The following is a 25490-nucleotide window of genomic DNA, read 5'->3' on the forward strand; positions in this document are numbered from 1 at the left end:
TTAAGCACCCCGCTAAAATATCATTGGATATAAATTTTTGATACCAAAAAGACACACAATCGGAAACCGAGTAATGCAATTTAGCATTTTAACAGTTTTTTTATTTTGTCTTTATGAATAACAAAAAGTCGTTTCTAAAACTGAAATGTAATGATCCATATAATGCTATTTGGCTAGAAATGAAAGCAAAAGGACATATTTATTTCAATAAATATTATTTAAAAATATAAATATTTGACATAATATTTTCAAAGCAAACATTTGAAAATTCTGAAATTCGAAAAAAAAATATTCAATTATTATACGTAAAGTGAAAGAACAATCAGTGCAACTCTTCCGGTGCACTGATTTGTAGAATAAAATACACCAAATTTACTATCACTAAATAGATTCATTGCAAAAGCTGATCACTGGTCATTTCAGGATTGATTTTTTTTGCATATGTGAAATTCGATTGAATTTTTGGGAAGAGATACAATAAATCATATTAGAGGCAAGAAAGGTCAAATAACTTAGGACAGTAAATGAAATTCTAAGCAACACAATAGACATAAAGACAGGGGGAGGGGACACAAAGGTCACTCAGCAACAGTTAATCCACTAATGGCTATGGAATAGCCGTAACGACATTAATGGCGGAGGAAGGTAATGGCATGATAAAAGGTAGAATGCTGACGAAGTTTTGATCCATGAAAAAAGCTAGGGAGTGTTGAATATTTCATCCACACCGGCCAGTTGGGAGGTTAAACCATTATCACAAAAATTAGTTATACATATATTCAAGAAAAGGGCAATCCTTATTACAAGAGATAAAGAAAAAATGAAAGAAGAATTACAGTCCTCCACTTCAACTACTGGTGAGCAATGAATATTCTAAGAAAATAGTACAAAGAATACTATTCTCTACTCCTGCTCCACAAAAAATTCCTGACATTTGCTACAGAACCTCAGTTTCCATCAATTATACTGGTAGACTTTCTCTCAAAATTGTCAGTCTCCTAAAATCTCATTACACCTATAACGACAACCCTTTTAACAAAAACAAACATCCTGGAGGTTGTAATATTCCGTGTTCTTGTGTCCATTCTTTCTTAAAATATCTAGAAGTTGGGAAATAAGACAAAAAAAAAATATTTCAAAGAATAACATAAGTGAATAATAACTGAGAAGACAGCTCAAGCCTAACTTTCCACTTCTCCCACACTCGCTACAATATTGAATAGGACAAGAGCTCCATGCCTCACATAGAGGACAACTTCAATGTTCACAACATCAAAGAATCTACAATAGTTATTTACTCACAATGCACACTCAACAGAAATCAAGAATGATTCTATTTGGAAGTCACTAACTTTTCTGCCAATTATTTTCATACAATTACTGAACAATGACTGACTCATGCCACCTTCTACATTCCAGGCGCTTCCTATTTTTCACTTTTGTAATGGTTTCCTACATGTAGGTTTTTTTTTTTTTTTAATGGTTCATGTTTACCTCTTTATTGTATTATTTTTTTGTTCTTCCTGACCCAGGAGACGCCACTAGTATATGTGGCAAAACCAGTCACTACAATCATCTATTTTATTACAGCCTACTATAATCCAATGTCAATTATCTTCCATCAAAGTTAACTCACACCTTAATAAAATTCAATTTTGAGTTGGAAATCAACAGGTCTTGACTGATTTTGGATATGCTCATAAAGGTATCATCTTGTATGTGTATGTTTACAGGAAACATACACATGCAAGACGATACCTGCAATACCTGAATGCAAAATCTTATCACCACATAATATTATGCAAATCCTAAAAGATAAGGCATATAAAGTATCCATGAATATATATATAAACAAAAGAAACAGGAACTCAATACCTCAGTTCTATCCTTCCAAAGAATGGCTGCAAAAGATCAGTGGTCAACAAAATCCTACATTAACCTCCCAGGCAGTTAGATGAACATGAAAAATAAAGAGGTCAGAGAGACAGTAATTCTCCCATACAAAGTCACATTCAGAGACAAAATTCCAAATTACTATGTCAACAAGTATAAAGGTTCCCCACTACTGCCTCAACAAGATCTCCAATCTCCTCAGACTTCCAAAGCCTCCACACCCACCACTAGTCTAAGAAGTCCAGTGTCTAAAAGATGATAAACTGAGCTTTTCAGTTGTGTTATGTCAGACAGACAGACAGACAGGTGAGGCAAGACTCACATATCTGTATATTTCAAGGATGTGGAGAACAAGAGAAAGCACAAATCAGGATTGGTAGCACATACAACCAATACCAAACATCAAGTATTGTGGCAACAAAATGAGATGATCGACATAAATTACAATTTCTACTCAAAAGCATTCAAAAAATTGGTTGAAATGATAAAATACACTCAACAATGCAACAAGAAAGAAGGCATGATTTTACATGAACTCTGGACCTTTCTCTCTCGTTAAATAACACACACACACACACACACACACACACACACACACACACACACACACACACACACACACACACACACACAGATGGCTGTAGAATGTAGAATGCCAAGAACCACCAAATATCCACACAGTTTTCTTGTAATCAGAAATTTCTTTAATAATGTCTTATAGGGGAAATCTGAAATCTTTATATTATTATTATTATTACGGATATCTCTATGGAGTCAGTATACTCATCGCAGGAGACCCAAAATATCAAAACAATATCAGTCATATCTCTTCTTGAATTCATTTACAGACGAAGAACTCACAACTGAGTCAGGCAATGCATTCCACTCATTCACCACCCTCAATGCGAAAATCTCGTTCTCACACCCTTGTTAACCACACTTTTCCTTATTTCCAGGGATGACCTCTTGTTCTTCCATCACTATCACACAGCTGAAACTTTTCCCCCTGCATCAATCTTATAAAAACCTTTTAGTAACTTAAATGTTTCTATCATATCCCCTCTTCTCTGTCTATCAACCAACCTCTGCAAATCCACAAGCTCTCAATCTATCAATGTAGGGAGCATTTTTTACATCACTCACCAACTTAGTCACTCTCTTCTGAACTCTCTCCACAATCTCCTCATCTCCAAGGAATCCAGGTGACCAGACCTTAGCACAGTAATCCAAATGTGGAAGTATCAATGCTTTATAAAAGGAGAATAATTTACAGAGAGGCTTTCTCAATAACCAAGTAATCCTATGTGCAATTTTGGACACCTTAGCAATGTGTCCCCTGAACTCTCTCTCTATCCACCAACACCCCCCCCCTAAGTAGCTAGCCTCATCAATCTCTTGGAGTACCGTTCCATCAATGAAGTACACAGTTGGTAATCTTTTAATCCCAAAATGTATAACTTTATACTTTTCCACATTGAACTAACATCCATTACTTTTGCCCATTTTGCCAGCTTATTTAAATCATTCTGCAAACTCTCAATATCAGCTTGATTTTTTATTGTGCTACCCCACTTTGCATCAATCAGGCAAACAACTAAATATCTCCCTTTAAGCCATTTCCTATATCATTTATGTATAAATTAAACAACAATGGCCCAAGCACAGAGACCTGAGGAATACCACTGGTCACCAGCCTCATCCTGGACTCTGCTCCTCCACCACCTTCTAGTATCTCTCCCTGAGCCATTCTCCTATCCATATCATCAGTTTAATATCCATCGCCATCTGCTCCAATTTGCGCAACAGTGTTCCATGGGGTATCCTGTCAAAAGCCTTAGCAAAATCCACAAGTAGCACTGTGTAGCCATTTCCTTTATCCAACTGAGATGGCATTCTATTATAAAAAGTTAATAAATTGCTAAGGCAGGACTGACTTTTAACAATAACAAAACCATGTTGACCCCTATAGAGCATCATATCCTGATCCACCCATTCTTGAATTTTGTCTTTAACCAACTTTTCCAATACTTTTACCACCACACCCGAGATGGTGATTGGTCTGTAATTAACTACCACAGCTTTAGAGCCATCTTTATGCAAAGGAACTATTTTGCCTTCCTTCCACTCCCTAGGGCCCATACCAGAGTTCAAACTTAAGTTAAATAACCAAGTAAGAGGCTTTGACAATTCCTTTGCACATTCATGCAACACCCGAGCTGATATTCCATATTGCATTTAAATTTTGCAATATACTAAGTACCTCTGATTTCTTAACTTCAATTCTCACATTAGTTATTGGTACAGGCACAGATATATCCTCAATTGGGTGATAGACTTTTGAAAAGTGATCATTCAGTAACTCTACTATTATATCTGAATTTTTCACCTCAATACCATCAGCACCCACTAAAGTTATCCTTCCAAAGTCATTCTTCCTTTTACTTGCCACATAGTGGAAGAACTCTTTGAGATTACAATAATAAATTTAGTTTAATCCTTTCTCCAAATGAGAGCAAACAAAGTTTGCACCTGAAAATATCTGCAGGACTGAATATGGTGTTGTGCTATCTTACTTGGGTAAGTAGTACAACACCAGGAAACTCATTGCAAAGGTGGAGCAAGCTACCAACACTCCTATCTCAGTATCTCCCATAATGCAAAACACATCTCCTTGCGGATATGTATAATGCAAAACACATCTCCTTGCGGATATGTATAATGCAAAACACATCTCCTTGCGGATATGTATAATGCAAAACACATCTCCTTGCGGATATGTATAATAAGCAGCAAGATGACCTTGCTATTTCAACATATTTGGGATTACCCTTGATCTCCTTGGCTAGGGTGCTCTCATATTCTGATTTAGCTTTTCTTACTATGCTGGTAACCTTCCTAGCTTGAGCCTTGTAAGGCTCGTGGGTGTACTGATTGCCTTTCTCCTTGTAAATTCTCCATAACATTTTCTTTTTTTGCAGATCAAGCTTGATGCTACTACTCATCCATCTAATGCCTACCTTATATGTCTTCCTGACCATGGGGGACACAATCTGATTTTGCCTTCCTCAGATACCTGCTGATTTTATCCCATGCACTGCTAACATCTTTCCCCTGCAATATGTTCTGCCATGGGACGGCTGCAAGCTCACTCCGAAGCTTGTTATAATGCCTAACCTGTAGTTCGGTATATACCTCCTTCTTAACAGAGAAATCCACAATTTCTGCAACTTCTCAAGTCAATATCACATGATCGCTTTCACCAATTGGAAGTAACGAGGACACCTTACTTATGCATATATCTTCTGAACCAATGACCAGGTCCAACACTCACACCACGTGTCCCTTCAGTTATGTGCTGTTTCAAGTAATTATCTCGTAGATGTATGAATTCAATATCCTCCCTGTACCCCCTGGCCTATAGCAGCAACCACCTGTATATTTGGTTGCGTTGGTCACTATTTCACACCAAAACGCCTCAAATGAACTCTCATTCACATGTTTATCATCTTGATATACTACTTTCTTTGGCTGCAACTCATCAGCAGTACTGTACTCCTCCCCCCGTTCTATCTTCTCTATCCTCCCTGAAAATACTGTACCCATCACAGATTCCAGTGACCACATCTGCTGGCAGTCAAGTTATATAATTACAGCCTGCTAATAACTGTTCATTTGTAATAATTACTTGTAAAAAAGACTCTTATGTAATTTAGTTTTTTAATTCAGTAGCATAAACTTGAAAGAAGAAAATGTTAAACTTTCTGATGATATTTTCATTCTACTGAAGAACTGCAGTCTTGTCTACAAGTGACTTTCATCTCCCTACAATGTGGCTTACTGCCTAAGGAAGTAATGCGCTTATACAAAGATTGTACTTCCAAAGAGAAAGTTGAATTAGTGAGAGAGAATAAAAGAACAACTGTGGTGATGAATTAGAATGAAAGCAATATTCTGAAAAGTTGAAAGTTTAGGAGGAGAAATACAGTTTAATGGAATTCTTAAGTCAAAAAGAGCATTATGAGGGAAACAAACAGTTATTCAACAGATGAATTTCTTTTAAATGAAGCTGAGTTTGTGGTATAGATAAAAGTGATATATAGTTTCTCCTAAAGCAACAGACAGTTCCTTTTGATGCATTATACAGAAAATGTATTCTAGTTAAGCAATGTAAACGTGAAAGAGATGAATTCTTTTTGAGTTCACTGATAAGGAAGAAGTTCCCACAAGGAAAAGGGAATTTTAAAATTATCTTAAAATTATCTTTGCATTTCAAGGAAATAAAAAAGGAACAGGCATTGTATAGATGACATGAAATAAGAAATACTTTCTCTCTTAAGAAAAGTAGGTATGAGCTGATTAGTTATATTTTAATAGCCATTATTGAGAGCAGAAGAAAGTTTTAAGTTAACTGTTTTCACTTGTGAATTCTAATCATATCCTGGATCTTGAAGGGAAGACAAGAAATTTTGTTGATATTTATGTTCTATAAGTGTCTGGTGTTAAGTTTGTGGGTCCATTTTCTTTTAGGAGATAAATTTTATTTATAATGCAAATTTATATAAAGATCTTGTGATACATAAATATTTTACACACACTGTTAATGCAATACTATGTTTCATCAATATTAATTGATTATAAATGAAGATATTATTTTTTTAATTTTCTTTGCCTCTTACTCAATCTCTTAACTTATTATAATAATAATATCCCAGATCCAAACCTGAGATATTAACTAAAAAGATAATGAACCAATCATGCATACTATTCTGATAGTACACATACACACACGTATGACCATTCCATTATTGTTGGTGTTTTCAAATAATTTACTGTGATTGATACAGGTTTATAATCCAATTTTTTTTATTGTATTCACTTTTTATCTCCTGATTATGTGAAACACAGAAAATTCATGACACTAGTTGAGCATTTTAATAAATAACTTTAGCACCAATTGCTTCATGTGGTGAAAATAACGGCAACACAGTTGCATTAAGATTACATTTTTATATGAAATTTTATAATTTTATAATGAAACTCCATTTATTAAAATACAGCAGAAATCTTATTATATTTCAGTTTAATATGATAATACAGTCATTAATAAAAATCAAACAAAGTAACTCCTACCTGCTGTAACCAAGTTATCAACTGGCAAGTTCCCCATTTGTCTGGTTTTGGAAGATTTAAATCCTTCAGGTAAAGAACTAAGCGTTCGCAATCTTTAGGTCGTAAAACTCTGCCAGAATGAGAGCTGACAACCATGCACACCTGTTCCAGTTTTTGAATGACATGTTGGGAAGTAGTCTGGGCACTACAGTGAACAACTGCAACTTGTATTGAATGCAACTGTTGAAAACAGTATCGAAGCAGAATGCTGTAATGCAATAATAATATATATGTGTTTGTGTGTGCAATCAAAATTGGAAAAATCATATCTTGCTTTTTATATAACATATACTATTCCTTCATCTATTCATGTAGTATGAATGATGCCTGTTCAGAAAAGAGAGAGACATGGCAAGAACCCAGTATCATTTCTACTTTGAAGTATGGTGTTGAAAGTTTTTTTTTTTTTTTTTTTACATGGGTATACTATAAATTAAAGATACCAAGAAATCATATTCTTGGTTTCATCCTTTATCCAGGCATAAGCAAACAAAGTTTGAGTGTGAAGTAACTTCACGACTGGGCTACTTTTATACTGAGGCTAATGACTTCACATCAATTGCATTAGCGTGTATCCCATAATGCAAAACACACATCATTATGGACATGTATAATGCTAGGCATTATAAGAAGGGTCAATAACCAGACCAGTTTTGACCTTTATTGAGGTAAAGTATGTTAATTGTAGGGATACACATCTAAAAACTCTGAGTGATCTAAAAGATCATTCTAAATCTCACTGAGTGACCCTAAAGGATCACTACTAAATTCATTACTCCTGATTGAATCATTCCACAACAGAAAACTCAGCAGTGGTTCCACCCAGTGACAGGCAAAAACCTGCCACCGAGTAGAATCTCTCTCTCTCTACTCACCAGGAAGTAATCTAACCTAATGATGAGCATTTAATATAAATAGATGTCATCAGTATATGTGCTTTGCACTATGAGATACTAAGGCAACTGATGTGAAGTCATTGGCATCTGCATACAAGTAGTTAGATTCTCAAGTTACTTCATGGGCAAACTTTGTTTGCTTACTTGGATAAAGGATAAAACCATCAGTATAATTTCTTGGCATCTTTTTTCAGATATGGTAACATTTTATCTGAGGCTCTCATAATCAAATGAGCTAATAATAATCTAATTGCTGTTGTAGTGTCTGAGGTGATTAAAGAGGCTCATCTTTTTTGAGAGCAATGGCATAATGTTTCCCTAAGAAACATTATGCCATTTTATACACCACTTTATATGGGAAGTGACAGAACCTAAGAAATAAAAAGAAGAGCAAAAAATTCAGGATGTCACATAATTACAGAGGTTAGCAGAGGCTGAACTGTGAATGATTAATGATTCAGTAAGCAGATTTTATAGGAGAAATCTATTCAGCATACTGCTATGTGGATAATTTTGCTAATTGAAAGGATCTGTACTGCTAGAATTGATTCTATTCAATGGAGTTAGAGTTAGGTGCCCTGTGATATTATTATTCAATGAAAGACAGAATGTAAATAGTCAGAAAATAGTCAACATGAAATTATAATGGCTGAATTCAGTTAAGTAGTGAAAACTGTACCATGAAATAAGAGCGTGAGGGGAGAGAATGATAGTAAGACAGGGAGAAGATCCCCTAGGAATAAGAGGGAGTTTAATCAAGAAAGAAAAAGTAAAAATGGTGGAAATATGGTAAGGTTTAGTTGAAGAATCAATATTCCAGATTCCTGTTTGAATGGGTCATGCTTTAAGAGTTATGCAAACACTCATCTGCCAGGCAGTCGCTATCATGTAAACACCATGCCAGCCATGTGAGGATTTCTGTGAGGAAAGAGTATATGTGGAACTACAAGTCTGTTAATTATGAGAAGCTCAGAAGACAGCTAGCAGCTGCAGCATGAAAAGAGGAGTTGAGTGGAAAGAAGATCAAGAGTGCTCAGGTGATATTCAAGAACTATCTGGTAGAAACAATGTCTAAATATATTTCAAAGATCAAAAGAATAAATAAGGTAGGTGTGAAATGGATGAATGGAGAGATTAAGCATGCAATACAGAGAATGAAGGAATTATGGAGGCAACATAAGATGAGTGATAATAATCAATCCCATGAGGAGTACAAACAGGCAGGGAAGGTGACTTGGTTGATAAGGGTAGCAAAAGTGCAGTATGAGCAGAAATTAGCTAATGAAGTAAAAAAAATAATAATAATAATAAAAACCCTAGGGAGTTCTTTTGATATATATTCACAAAAAAAAATTATTATGGTAGGATGATATTCATTGGAGAAAATGATACAAGAACAACTGGTGCAGAGGATATAGTTGAGATATTTAATGAGAAGTTTGTAAAGGTCATTCACCCTTGTGAATGTAACATCATGGAGAGTTTAAGAGCAGTGGATAATGAGGAGGAGAGACTGACTGTGAGTGAGCAAGAGGTATATGGGGAAATAAGCGAACCTGATGTTAATAAGGCTGTGGTAAAATGATATATCACCAAACATTTTGAAAAAATGTGCGAAGGAGTTGACATATTTGTTTAATATGAGTGGGTCAAGTTACAAATGAGTGCAAGGAAAGCAAGACTGCACCACTTTATATGGGAAGTGACAGAACTCAAGGATCAAATTATAGGCCAGTCTGTGTCAGGTGTAGAGATTAAAGGGTTGGAGAGGCTGGCGAGAACTAGTTAACAATAGTGGTATTATCATTGATAGATGGCACAGATTTGCTAAAGGAGATCATGCTTTAGTACTCTACTTACCTTTTTCAATAAGGTGACAGTTGAATTGAATGAGAGAGATGAATACACAGTAGTATACTCAGATTTTGCAAAGGCTTTTGATAGATTACCACATGGCAAGTTGATGGTAAAACTAGAGTGGATGGGATTGGATATCTGACTAGTGCATTTTAATGGTGGTTGGCTATCTGATAGATGCCAGTAAGTTGTGTATGAGGAAGCAATATTCCAGTAGAGGGAAGTCACTAGTGGTGTGCCTCAGGGGGTATGTTTTAGGGCAACTGCAGTTTAACTGGCATGTTAATAATACTGAGAAAGATTTGGATGGGGATATTCAATTGTTAGATGATAGAAAGTTGGGAGGAACTATGAGGAGTAGAGCAGATGTTGCGACCTTACAAGAAAACTTGAATTTATGGAGTGAATGGGCACAGAAGTGGGAATGAAAGTTCAATGTTGCAAAATGTAAGGTTTTCAAATTTGGGAAACAGAGATGGGATGTAGAATTTATGCTTGGTAGGGATATATTGTTGGAGGTGCAGGAAATAAGAGATCTTTGGGTGATGGTGGATAAGAATCTAAAATTTGGAGGAAAGATTGCCAAAATTGTGAGGACAACACAACAAATTCTGGGAATGATGCTAAGGACACTGACTTGTAGAAATAAGGAGATTCTTGTTCCATTGTATAAGGCTCTGATTAGGCCACACATGGATTACTGTGCACAGATTTGATCACCTGGTTTTCGAAAGGATAAAGAGATGTTGGAAAGGGTCCAGAGACGATAGGTTAAGTTAGTTTCTAATTTCTAGAATTTTGAATATGAAGAAAGTTTGGGAAGATGCAATTTATAGAGTCTAGTGGATAGGAGGAAGCGGGGTGATATACAAGTTGGTAAGGGGTTGGTATAGGATTAATGTTGAAGAGGTTTTTCATAAAAATCTGAGAGATGGTGGGAGAACATAAGGTTTTTGATAGATTCCTGGAAGAAGGAAGTGAGAAGTATATTTTTGCATGGAGAGTTGTGAATAATTGGGATGCATTACCTGAAAGAGTGGTGTCTGCATAGAATTTGAATATGTTTAAAGCATAGTATGATGAGCTGTGTGTGTGAGACAAAGGACCTCCTAGATGAGTCTCTGACTCTATGTGGTCTTAGGATAATAATAATGCCAGAAGCATCAGGAATAAAGGATAGCAGTTTTTAGCACTGAAGTGTTAAAAACTCCTCTCTTTTTGGTTGACTATAAAGTAAGGAGAGCTGCTGAAGTTGAAAAACATTTGCTTTGACTTAAAGACTAGGAACAGGTGATGAAATGCCACAGGTGAAATTTGATAGCCTAATGGTGGATTCAATTCCAAAGTTGAAGTATGCTGTAACATGAAAAAACACAGACTTGAAAACATTAATTAAATATATAAGTGAAGCAATGAACATCTGCCTGTAATCCTCCCCAAGAAGTCCGTAACCCTCCCCAAGAAGTCTGTAACCCTCCCCCTACTGCAGAAAAAATGCAGGCAAAGGGTGTTTGGTGGTGAGAGAACTGTCTGAATCCTTTGCAAAGGCGCAGATGGTCAGTGGCTTGATGCAACTGTCTCTCTATGGCCTTGATGTTATGAGAATGGCAAAAGATGGTGAAACCTTCACACACACAAGGCATTACTTAAGAGATGGAGGAAGTTCTATTAATTAGTGAACTTTGACAGCAGAGAGCTTAACACAAAGAATACTCTCTTCTTGAAGAAAGGATTAAGAGAGAGAGAGAGAGAGAGAGCCTGATCCCACTCACACTTGAAGGATTCTGTTAGATATATAGTTTTTAGCAAGACCAAAGTTGTGTACATATTCCAACATGTCAAAACTGAAAGCTTGTATCATATGCCTTTTCCAGTGACAAATGGTTGTATTGAACAATTTGTTAGTTCTATAGATGTGAATGATATATCATGCATATTGAAAGAAGTTTTACTTCCAGTGTTTAGGAAGGAAAGGTTATTGATGTCCAGAATGTGCTCAACACAACTCTTCCTTTGAAGTCAATTTGTGCACTACCCTTTGGAGAATATTTAAGCTATTTAAGTCTTTTTTTTTTAATATCTAAAATATTATGGTTTTATTTATTTATTTATTATTATCCTGTACACCCCCTTGAAGGAACATGTCAGGAATTTGATGATGATGATTTATTTTATTTTATTTGTGTGTGTGTGTGCACGCTTGCGTGTGTGCGCTGATTCCATATACGAGAGATTGGTTAATCAACCAGTAGTACATTAGTACAAACTATGGAATTTGAATTAGTACACTCTATGGGGGTTGAGTCCAAACTGTAAATGGATAGATTACATGAATGGCAAATGCAAATTAAGTCACCCAGGTTACCTAGGGGAAATAGATCCAATAGGCAGTCGACTGAAGCTGCATATGATAATAAAGATCATGAAAGGCAAAGGCCTCTATTTGAGTTTTAAGTGAGGATCTATCCCAGTGGATGATAGAGGAATACTGGAACATAAGATCCTCACCAGACTTGAAATACTTATCTTGCAGATAGAAGCATACTGACTGCTGTCTGCAAGAATTCTATTTTTGCAAGTGGACCATGATATTCCATGTTTCAGTGGAATCAGCAACAATTACATTTTAGAAATTTGTTAGTTATTTATTTTTGGTAGATCCATCTGACTACCAGCTTAGTAAAGATTTAATTTTAACAATTTTTAGTTTTTTATGAAATTGTGAATGGCCAGAGTCATCTCTTCCTCTGTAGGAAAAATATCTAAGAACTTATTGAATTCTACTCTGTTAAAGGACATTACATATTTTAATGGTTATCCCATCTATTCGTAGATGTGGAGATATATTAAATTCTTTGAAGACATGATCCATTATTTTTCAAATTAGTAGGTTTACATGTGGAGTCATTTTTTGGAATGTTGTCAGGAGTGCAGCCGTATGCACCCCCCAATGATTCATTCTATGGAGACAGCAAGTAAATCTGCTCAGGAATGATGTGATTGTGAGAAAACTGGACAGACATGTATTAATGTTCCCTTCAATGCCTTCTTTACTGTTACCATCACAGTTAAGGTTTTCCACTAGTTGTTGTGGTGGTGGTGCTATACTACTACTATTAATTCTTCTTCTCAGTCTCCTGATAAGGTTTATTATTAATATTATCAACAGACCTCCATAGAATCAATAGACCCATTGCAGGAGATTCCACTCTCACATGCACAGCTCATCATACCTGACTTAAATGCATCTGCACTAACTGCAGCTTTTGCCATATAACAGTTAATGCAAAATTGAATTCTGTGTTAAGAATGTATATAGCAAAGCACTTACTTGGATTTTTCTGAAGATGTTACATTTGTTATGGAATTTGATAATGCCAAAAAACAGTATTAAATTTCAAATAAGTATTAAATTTCTAAATTAACAATCTAGAACAATGACTAAAATGAAATAGCAATAATGAAACACAAATAAATGAAAAGGATAAAAGACAATGATTCAGAAATTACAGGGTAGAAGGCAAGGTATTTAAAAAGGGTAGAATGTAAAAAACAACTTGTAAAGAATGTAATGATATTATATACAACATTCATTGAAATACCTATTATCTACATTTTCTCTTCATGTCTTCATGTCTTGACATGTCGTCAAGATCTTCTGCATAACCATTATCCCCAGCAACTAATTCAGCCTCTATACAGATCTTCTATTCAACCATCTTTCTTTCTTGTTGTATTATTCTACAGCAAGTTAGTTCAAGTATGTTTCTTTTTTTTTTCATTGCAGTCAGTTGAAAGCTACCCTTGGAATGTCACCTATGTCCATACTTAGTACACAGCCAATCTACCTATCAGTTTTTATTTTACTGGCAACATTTCACTTTGTCTGCTTATATCACTTATAATGTGTTATACAGAATCCAAAATATTCTTAATGTTTTATTCAAATATTTGTTTGAAAATTATTTAATTTAACTTGCTTGTCTATTTCAATATCTCAGATCCAATGCCTATATAATGCTAACGAAGATCCTTATATTGGCATTGGTATGATATTTGGATGATTTTCATATGCTATTCATTTTCTGAAAGCATTAATTGCTTTTGTCAAGCTCTGTGTTATATCCTTGCTGATTCCAGCTTCTGCATCAAACTTAACACCCAGGTATATAAAATTCTGACATGTGTTGGTCACATATTATTTCTTTGTTGTTCACTTTAAGAGTTTTTGTTTTATTCATAGTGATTTCAAAAACAATTTTTTTATTTATTTATCTATCTTACATAATGCTTATATACAGTGCTCTGGAAAGTTGTTTAAAAAAAAATTGGCAATATTGCTTATAAATTGTGTTAGGCATTGTTTACCTATAATTTTCATTACTAGATTAGTCTTGGGTAGCTCAGTGTATGTGGCGTTTGCACACCACCTCGCTTGGCCGCACGAAGGAAGTCTTGGTTTCGAGTCTAGTCGGCGACTAGAAGAAATTTTTCTAAGCCTTTTTTCGACCGGTTCCCGAGTTAGTCGATCTTTGGCACGGGCAAGCAGGTTTTTCCTCCCGGAAACTCGGGTTTTTCGTCCTGTAAACTCAAGAAAATCGACTGTAGAACCCACATTATTTCAGACATTAAATATATTGTGTTAAGGTTAGGGACCATGAGATGGCGGCACATTTGAGCCGTCTCTCTTCACTGCGTACCGCTTAATTAGTGATAGCCTTGGGCCATCTGTCTCTGATTGGGTACCAGTGGAGATTGAACTGTCCACTCAGTCTCCAAAAGTTAGATAGGACTAAATGGCCTCGCCTACTCCCGTATATACGGGAATAAAAAGGCGTTAGCTGATTTTTTTTTTTTTTTTTTTTTTTATATTTAAGTTATTGTATAATGTATGTTTCATAGTGTGGCACATAGCACCAGTGTGAACTACAATGCATGTCTTCCTTCCTTGTTCAAAGAGTTTGACTTGTGAGATTTTATGTTGTATGGAGTCTGTGAGTTGTGTATTTTATTGTGGGCGACTGGAATTTGGGCTGACAACAGCAGTGAGAGAATGTGAAGAAAGAAGGCACATGGGCAGAAGGAAATTTAATTTATGCAGTTGTAAAGGAACCTGACATAGCATGTGATGGAAGGTACAAGGGATTTGAGAGAAATGGATCTAGTAACTAATCTGACAATTTGTATGTAATGAAGATGGGCAGACTGTTGAGAAATGGTGAGCACGATCATTCAGTTAAGAAGAGTATACGGGGAATTAGTAATTATGACAACGTGGAGATATTGAGAGCTAACTAAATATTAGAAGTTATGTTTCCATATGTATATAGTAAAATAGTAAAATGTTATGTTTAAAATGTTAAAATTGTTATGCCATAGTATAACAAACTGCGTGAGATGGAAACAGAAGGATAATGAGAGATACTGTATGGGGAGTAGGCTCCTTAAGAAGACTGTTTGAAGATTTATGGACTACAGAAACTAGTTGATACACAGAAAAGGGAGAATATGACAGAGACACAGAAGTTATAAGATGGAGGATTAATCTATGTAAATGTCATTGTTAAATAAATTATTTTTTCTTAGGAAAAAACCAGGAGGAATTGCTTTTGTAGGATCTTTTCATATTGCAGGATTACAACATGTTTGTAAAATAATCACAATGAATCAGTCACTATAGAAAAGTCTCACAATCACAGCTAAATCAGTGATTTAACTGTGATTGTTAAGTATCTTATCTGATAGCATTAAAGCAACTTTTATCAATGATATGACAAAATAACTCAATATGCAAAACTACAAGTGACAAACAAATTAACGAGACACATACCCTTTTCCACACCCTTCTGGACCTACTAGTAAAAATGGCTGAATGTTGTCTGTCTGAAACCAGCTCATCAAAACATTAGAAATTCTTAAAACATCCGTTGTAAGAACTACTGGCACATTCTTATTAGCCAATGATTCCAGTTTCAGGGATTGATTGGGCTTAAAAATATTTAAGAAAATGTCAGCACATTTTAATAGAAATGTCAGGATAGACACTAGAGAATATTATACTTGACAAAGATGAATAAAAACAAGAAATTATATTCTCATTTTCATCCTTATCTTTATAACATGTAATTAAATAAAAGTATGTATGTACATGAAATATCATCATGAATAGATAACTGTATATACGAAACAAAAGATTTACTATTGAAGACACTCACTTTTCAGTCATATATGATAACATGCATTTCAGTGAAAATTTTACTATTTTACTATATACATATGGAAACATAACTTCTAATATTGAGTTAGCTCTCAATATCTCCACAGCTCTTTTGCAGATAAGACTGATAAGTCTTCTACTAATAAGACTACATGAAGGATTACAACTGGTCTGGATAGGAACTCTCACCATAATGGGTTACATCCTGCATGATGCAAACCTATTATGGTGAGAAGGGAAGGCATGCAGTACTTCTTATTGTGAGAAGAGAGAATGAGAAGCATTATGACTGTCAACTACTTTTCTATACACAAGTAATCCAGCTGTGAAGATATTTCACACAAACTTTTATTTGCAAATAATTGAATCAAATACGAATAAAGACAAGAATATAATTTCTTCTTATAAATATATATATATATAAGGTTGAACAACTATATATATATATATATTGCTTGAAAAGAACAGATACCTGCATGGGGAGGGTGCAACATGTCATGTAATAAGTCACGTGTTTGTAGCCACATAAATTGTAGGAATATGTTGCTCCCCAAGTAAGTGCAACAGTTGTCCAGGTAAAATGGCTGTGAGAAGGGAACTGATGGAGTTTGAAAGAGGCATGTGATAGGATACCATGTTGCATACCATGTTGCATGTTGCATATATTGACAAATTGTTGACAAATTTAGCCATCACAGGTCAAATCAATGATACTATATTGAGATGGAAGTGTAGAGAGTACTGCAAGTAGTACCTGTAGTGGACAACCCACCACACCTGATGAAGGATAATATATAAAAACCACCATTTGTCAGTTGACATGTTGAATACAGAGTTCTGGCACCAACTGGAACATGAATCTGCACAAAAACATGCAGAACAGAGGCTCACAACGTAGGTTTCCATGGCAGAACAGCAATACCCCACATTAACCAAACCAATATGCAGTGTCATCTTCACTGGTGCAAAAAGCATGTGAAGTGGAATGCAGAAGCTTGGAAGGCCGTGTTATGGAGAGACAAATCATGCTAACCCTCTACCAAGCAGATGGATGTTTGTGGTGGATGCCCAGTGAACATCTGTGTAAAACCAACTATGAAATCAGAAGTGGTAGTGTGATAGTATGGTCTTGTTTTTCCTGGTTTGATCTCAGACCTCTGTTTATTTGCCACAAACACTGAATTCCGAGAGATATCTGAACATTCTGGAGAAAGCAATGCTTTCTGCTTTGTGGTGTCACTTTCAGCAAGACAATGCACCTGTCATAAGGCTCCTGTTGTAATTGCATGGTTTATGGATGTGAACATCACCACACTTGACTGGTCTCCACAGAGCTCTGATCCCAACCCCTACTGAACATCTGTGGGATGAACTGGAGCATCTGCTGTGGTCAAGGGATATGCACTCCACAAGAGATCCAGGACCTCATTACATGCCTACAGGAAAAATGGTCCAAAATTCCCATTGATCGCTATTGTATGCTTGTAGAAATTTGTATTGTATGCCTTGTGAGATTGCTGCAGTCATCACAGAGAAAGAAGTTCCTACTTCTTATTAAGGTGGAGGCACAATAGCTGTTTTTCCTCACAATATAGTATCCATTGACTTCTTTCTAAGTAGTGTATATAAAGAAACTTAACTCTAACATAACTTTTTTCTAATACTAGTAGCTTCACTCAATGAACAGACTAATACAAATAAAAAGAAGCTGGCTGTAATCAAGAGCACATATTTGTATATGCTCTTGATTACAACATACAAATTATATAACAGAAATTTTCCAAATAATTGAACAGGATAATTCAAAAACTCTTGTCAAGCCTTTCTATAGCATAGTAACTTGAACAAGATTTACTGGCAATTTCTGATATTTGAGAGATATTTAACAAAAAATAAACATCTAATTAATTATATGTCTATTCATTATTAAAAACTATGCCTACATACATTACCAAAGATCCACTCCAAAGTGGAAGGATGCATATGGAAGGACCAGTCTCTTCAACTTAACTGGTATTCAGAAACTTCACATTAATCTTATATCTTTATATTACAGATGGTGATTCCCATATCAAAAATATGTCAAGTTTTCCTTATTATCAACTGATATGTACTATCAATGGATGTGAAAGATACTATGATAGCAATATAATATTTGAAATGCTTATTAAATCACTTAAGGAAATGAACAACATAGATACGAATATAAATAAATTACACTTTAATAAATATCTCTGATATTTCAGCAACGTCACGTTGCCATCTTCAAAAGGAACTTATAAAAAAAGGCATGTGTATGTAGGCACAATTCCTTAAATGATTTAATAATAATACATAATACATAACCAACGTATAAGCCTGTCTACGAGAATTGAAATGCTAATATTATTGCATACTCTCAGGGGGGGGGACCCTGTAACCCTATAGAGTGCATCCCCTGGGTGGAGGATAGGGGAGCCCACTGTGTGTGTGTGGGGGGGGTAAGTCCGAATATACTGAATAAGGACTTGTGGACCAACAGGGCCATAAGAGGCAATCATCTTGATTGTAAGGAAAGTGGCACTCCCATAGACCCCCCCCCCCCTAGCTGGATCTATCCTCTCCTCCTACTTTGAGGAAGATCCACTTACTTTAATCTTTCCTATAAGGCCTTATCAGCCAACTCTTCTTATTTTATGACCTTTATTTATGCTATTAGAGTACTCGAGGGCCATTGGGTCCTTTCATTTCTGGTCTTACAACTATGCCCTCTCTATAAACCCTACTATAACTCTTCTATAATCTACTCTTCCCCCCTTCAATATACCCTATTCCTCCTATGGGTTTAAATTCGGAAGACAGCTAGTTCAGAAGCCTTAAAGTAGCAGCCCTATCACTGAACTATTCCATCGTCAGGCTAGTCCCCTGACATGGAGAACATAATTCTACTTGTAAGCTGACAGAAAAAGATAGTCGGATTGAATCTATGGAAAACGACCCTGGAATGGAAAAGGTAAAACAAAAATGGAAATGACAAAATATAATACACATAGCAAACTGGAATGTAAGAGGAATAGCATATAAAGAAATAGAATTAGATCAATTATTAAATGAAAGAAATTTTAAAATAGGGGTAATCACTGAAACAAAAGAGAAATTAAAAGGAACTATGAGAGCCGAAAATTTTAATTTGATATACAGTGGAGTCGACAGAGACCAAAGAGTACAAGCAGGAGTCCTAATTTGGATTCATGACTCCCTTTCAAAACAGTTAAAACATTATAAATTATGGAATGAAAGAATAATAGAAGCTAGAATAAAAATAGATAGAGACTATTGTAATTAAAATAAAAAGCCAAAAGGCTAGTTTTCTGGCAATTTAATAGATATTAAATGGATAAGAATCCTATATTGTTATATAGCCAGTACGTGAAACTCAAGATCGATAACTACGATCTATGACTTTCAATGCCAAAAAACTATCGGCGAAAGCAATTCGAAGCAAAGGTGGAGCAAGCTCCCTCACTATTCTTGATATTCTCTCATAATGTAAAACACAGCTCCTAGGAGATGTAATATTGTCATTACATTATGAGGGGAGGTCACTACCCAGACTGGTTTCAACCTTTTTTGAGGTCTCATCAGTGAGTAGGTAGACCTGGAAAATATCAAAGCTTAGTGAAAAGAACTTACATACCTTCACTATACGAATGCCATAAAGGTGTGCTTGTATTTTGTAATTAAAATAAAAAGCCAAAAGGCTAGTGGGAGATGAGACATCCAAAAACGGTTTCAACCGTTTTTGGATGTCTGGGTAGTGACCTCCGCTCATAATGTAATGACAGTATTTTCCTAGCAGCTGTGTTTTACATTATGAGAGAATATCAAGAATAGTGAGGGAGCTTGCTCCACCTTTGCTTCGAATTGCCTTCGCCAATAGTTTTTCGGCATTGAAACTCATAGATTGTAGTTATCGATCTTGAGTTTCACTTACTGGCTATATAACAATATAGGATTCTTATCCATTTAATATCTATTAAATTGCCAGAAAACTAGCCTTTTGGCTTTTTATTTTAATTACAAAATACAAGCACACCTTTATGGCATTCGTATAGTGCAGGTATGCAAGTTCTTTTCACTAAGCTTTGATATTTTCCAGGTCTACCTACTCACTGATGAGACCTCAAAAAAGGTTGAAACTGGTCTGGGTAGTGACCTCCCCTCATAATGTAATGACAGTATTACATCTCCTAGGAGCTGTGTTATACATTATGAGAGAATATCAAGAATAGTCAGGGAGCTTGCTCCACCTTTGCTTTGAATTGTCTTCGCCGATAATTTTTCGGCATTGAAACTCATAGATCATAGTTATCGATCTTGAGTTTCACTTACTGGCTATATAACAATATAGGATTCTTATCCACTTAATATAGATAGAGACTATTTAACAATAATTGGTTTATATGCCCCAGAAGAAGGAAGAGAACAGGATAATAGTAATTTTTATAATCAGCTGCAAAACATATATAATAAAATAAATAAAAATTATTATGTAATTTTAGCGGAAGACTTAAATGCAAGAATTGGAAACACGAAAATTAATAATAATATAGGAATACATGGAGAACATACTCTAAACAGGAATGGAAAAAAATTGATTGACTTTGTAGTTTATAGTAACCTAAAAATAACGAATTCCTTCTATAAAGACATACATAAATATACTTGGGCAGCAAGAGGATGGAAATCAATATTAGATTACTTTATATTAAATGAAAAGACATCAGAATTTTCACTAGATGTTAGAATTCACAGAGGATATGAAATAAGCAGTGATCACTTCCTTGTTAAAATAAAATTAAGATTACCACTTAAATAGCTACAAGTAACAAGAACAGAAAGAAAATTGAAACATTTGTTTATAAAACTAGACTATTGAATGACAATGGCCATTGTAGATTATACAAATGTACAATGGCTATATGAACAAAGAATTAACCAATATCTAGATAAAATAAAACAAAATGAAGAAACAGAAATAGAATGGCTTAATATAAAAACGATACTAAATACAGCAGCAAATGAAAGCTTAGGAAAGACCAAAAAATTCAATAAAAGGAAAAAACTGAAGATCAGGGATGACACAATCAAAGAAGTAATCAAAAAGAAAAAAGAAGCCTATCACAAATAGTTAAGCAGTAAAAGATTAGAAGATGAAATAGAATATAAAAGAATAACAGCCATAGCTAAAAGAGAAGTCAGAAAAAGACATTGAGAATCATGGAACAAATTTGTTTCTAATTTAGAACATGATTTATATAAAATAAGACCTAATGTATATAAGATTTTGAAACACTTAAATGCAGATACCAAAGAAAACATAAAATTAAACACCAAATTGAAATGAATAATTCCTAAATTACTACATAGAATTGTGGAGAGACAAATATTTTAAAAAACACAACTGGCAAACAATTAACGAAAATGAAAAGGAAATAACTAAAGAAGAATTAGAAATCAGCCTGAAAGAAACAAGAAACGGAAAATCACCTGCTGAAGATAAGCAAGGTTCAGAACTATATAAATACACAGGAACAAGATTCAAAGAAAGACTCTTATTATTTTTAAATAAAATTTATTCAACTGGTATCCACCCAATAGAATGGAAAAAAGTAATTGTGATTCCTATCTTTAAAAAAGGTAATAGAGATGACCCTAAAAACTATAGCGGTATCAGTATACTAAATTCCTGTTACAAAATATATAGCAGAATCTTAAATAGCAAACTAATGAAATATTCCGAAAACTTTATTTTAGAAGTACAGAATGGATTTAGAAAAGGACGATCATGTATAGACCCGGCCTTTTGCCTAAAATTAATAATAGGGAAAAGAAGAGAATACAATTTAGAAACACATATTACATTTATTGACTTTAAAAAAGCATTTGACAAAGTTAAAAGAAAAATATTATTTAACATATTAAAGAAAGACAAATACCAAATAATATCCTAAAAGCTATCACAAGTATATATGAAAATAATCAAATACAAATAATCAAATACGAGAGAGATAACTCAAGGGGTCCAACAGGGATGTCCCCTCTGAGCAACTCTTTTTAATATCTACTTAAATGAAATAATAATAAAATGGAATAAAAATTTATATCAAGGAATTAAACTTTCTCCTACAGTAAACTTAAACACTCTCCTCTTTGCCAATGACCAAATAATAATCACAAATTCTGATGATAACTTACAGAAAGCTATTTTAGATCTAAATGAGATATCCAAAGATTATGGTATGATGATATCAACAGAAAAATCAAAAACTATGGCCTTTAAAGGACAAGATCCAGCAAGAACTAAAATAGTAATAGATAACAAGATCTTAGAACAGGTGAATTCATTTAACTACCTAGGAAGTATGATCACATATGAAAATGAAAAAGATATAAATGTAAATAATTTAAAACTGTTAATTTTAAATATAAATATTTAAAATTAACAGGTGTAAATAAAAAAATATAAACATAAATGGATGGAACACATTCAAAGAATGAAAACAGAAAGATTACCAAAACAAGCCTTAAGGTACAAGCCATTAGGAAAAAGAAAACCAGGACATCCTCTTAAACGATTTACGCCTAGCATGGCCGGAACAGGCCATGCTAGGCCTAAATCCTTGATACGTATGATGATGATGAGGTGTAATTAACTCTATATTTAAACCAAACCTAGTTCAAAAACAAACTAGACTAAAAGTATACAATACATTAGCCCTACCAGACTTAATGTATGAAGTGAAATCTGGACAATAAAACAAAAACACAAACAAAGATCAACAACAGCAGAAATGAAGTTTATGAGAAAACAAGCAAAGTATACCCTATTTGATAACAAAAGAAATGAAGAAATTATGAAAGAATTAAACCAAGAACCAGTAATAGAAAAAAATTAAAAAATATAAACATAAATGGATGGAACACGTCCATTTATGTTTATATTATATAAGAATGAAAACAGAAAGATTACCAAAACGCCTTAAAGTACAAGCCATTAGGAAAAGGAAAACCAGGACGTCCTCTTAAACGATTCAATGGTGACTACTAAGGCCAGAACAGGTCATGCTAGGCCTAAATCCTTGATATGCATGATGATGATGATGATGATGTAAATGGTAGCTTGCTACATATAATTTGCCACTAATTGCAAATAGAATAATGTAGCTCATTATTGGTAAAACACAATAACCAACTAAATTTTGGCCTCTTCCTTCAACTTCATTTTCTTTCCTCTGGCTAAACTCATCATAATGTGATAGTGTATAACTTGAAATGCTGTTTACACTCCCATTCCATCAACATCTATGCAAATAGTAAATGAGTAAGTAATCATTCTGATTTGATTATAAAGACCACATGGAATGAATAGAAGCATATTTCACAGTATATTTTAGATGCTAAGTTTAAAACAGCCAGTACTGATAACAGTATTTTTAATATATCTGATGTGTAGCATAAAAATACGTCAACATACCTATCAACTACATGAATTAAAAGGATGTAGAAAAGAAAAGTTCATAGAAAATTACAATACTGTAATCTGGTAGAAACTGTTACAATCAATTTTAAATACTTAACATATTATACACTATTACTCACCTTAGAAAAATAAGTTTCCAATCTCTCTGTTTTTTCGTTATAGTATACATTAACAGGATTTCTAGAATCTGGAACTGTGTCACCTGTCCATGAAAAAATCTTAAAAAAAAAAAAAAAAAAATCAATGCATCTGAAAGGAATAATATTCAAAATGCATTTATTTTCATTTATCACAAAATATCATAAACAAATCTGTATATTACTGAAAAGCTACTCCTTATCTAAAGGGTATTTGTTTTCATGCAAGCATCGTGAAGGAAGTTTTTTGATTTTTTGATAAAAATATTTCCTAATCAGCATCAAGATCTTTCACTGTTTTAATGAAACAATAACAGATTTAAATATCTGTGAAAATAATAGCAAGACATTATTAATTAAAACCGCAGAAATATCTACAAAAAAATTGCACTGATGAATTTAAGTGAACTGTACTGAAACTATACTGTCCTCATACCTCCACTTTTCTCTAAGCCTATAAAAACATGAGCAATAGCACTATTCATCGTCTATACACATCACAATTATAAAATCCAGTGAACTACTTCCAGGTCTTCTTCTTTCATTTCATGTACTTCTATTCTCTGGAAGAGACTTCCTAATCTATGGTTCCTAGCTACTACAACATCTGACTGTTCGACAAAGAACATCAATAAGTTCCTTCACAATTCTCAACTGCAGATGGAAGAAGAGCCACAAATCACACTGGAAGAATATGATGCCACCAAGTCTGTGCAATTCTGTCTGGGAGAAATGGCTGTGAGAAGGGAGCTGACAGAGTTTGAAAGAGGTGTTGTGATATGAAGCCATGTTGCAGGCCTATATGATCAGCAAATTGTTGACAAATTGGGCCAACCCAAGTCAACAATCAGTGATAGCATACTGAGATGGAAGTGCAGGGAGTCAACTGCAAGTTTTTATATTTTAAAATGCTGGTGTTTACATATTATCCTTTATAAAAACGACCATTTCATGGCTGATCCATTGAATGCGGAGGTTCAGGAGTCAGTGGACTGTAACATAACAGTGGACTGCACAAAACCAATCAGAATTGAAGCTCACAACATGGGTTTCCATCCTGGAACCACAATATGCAAGCCCCACATTACCCAAACCAATGCGAATCAATTGTCTTCAGTGGTGCCAAGAGCATGTACAATGGGACATGGAAAAATGAAAAAGCTGTATTATGGAGTGAAGAATCACACTACATCCTCTACACCACAGGTGGATGGATGTGACAAATCCTGGTGAACATGCGTAACCCTAACTATGAAATTCGGAGGTGGCAGTGTGATGACATGGTCCTGTTTTTTCTGCTTTGACCTTTTGGCTAAAGCAACAACTTTGTGATTTGCCAATAAATATGCACTGGAGTAAAGTTTTTGGTTTATGTAACAGTGGAAAGCTTTTGAAAACACAGTAATGCTTATGTAAGTTATACCTGTCAATAAATTACATTCTTGTTCAATCCTTTATACAATTGTAAGCAAAACAGTTGGCCTGTGAAGTATCTTCACAGCTACTTGTATTTAGTGTCTATAACTTCACATCAATTCCCTGAGCATCCCACAAAGCAAAGCAGATGTACATAAATAATGCCATGCATTAACATGTTCAGTGCCAGTGACACTTTACAGCATCAAACCAGTATTTGCACATATGCCACTACTGAACATTTTGAAGCCTTGTAAGACTCACATTTCTATGTTACATAACTCAGTCTGGCCTGGTAGATTGAATTGTGTTCAATGTATAGGTGTTGCAGCAAGGTTATACTTGAATTTTATAGTGTGTGTGTGTGTGTGTGGCTCAGTCTA

General features: G+C 34.6%; 1 protein-coding gene across 1 annotated transcript in view; it reads right to left on the reverse strand.

Annotated features, from left to right (window-relative positions):
- The window catches only part of btv (dynein cytoplasmic heavy chain beethoven), a 1245321-nt gene that overhangs the window by 661343 nt on the left and 558488 nt on the right, over window positions 1-25490 (reverse strand). Inside the window, exons 39-41 of the mRNA XM_090394552.1 lie at window positions 23674-23772; window positions 15646-15803; window positions 7024-7270 (exon numbers count right to left, since the gene is read on the reverse strand). Of these exons, the coding sequence (XP_090250678.1) occupies window positions 7024-7270; window positions 15646-15803; window positions 23674-23772 (504 nt within the window). The remainder of the gene's footprint in view (window positions 1-7023; window positions 7271-15645; window positions 15804-23673; window positions 23773-25490) is intronic.

The sequence above is a fragment of the Typopeltis vanoorti genome, chromosome 6 (genome assembly GCF_054136105.1).
Source record: "Typopeltis vanoorti isolate ZY-2024b chromosome 6, IOZ_Tvanoo_1.0, whole genome shotgun sequence".
NCBI classification, from domain to species: Eukaryota; Metazoa; Arthropoda; class Arachnida; order Uropygi; family Thelyphonidae; genus Typopeltis; species Typopeltis vanoorti.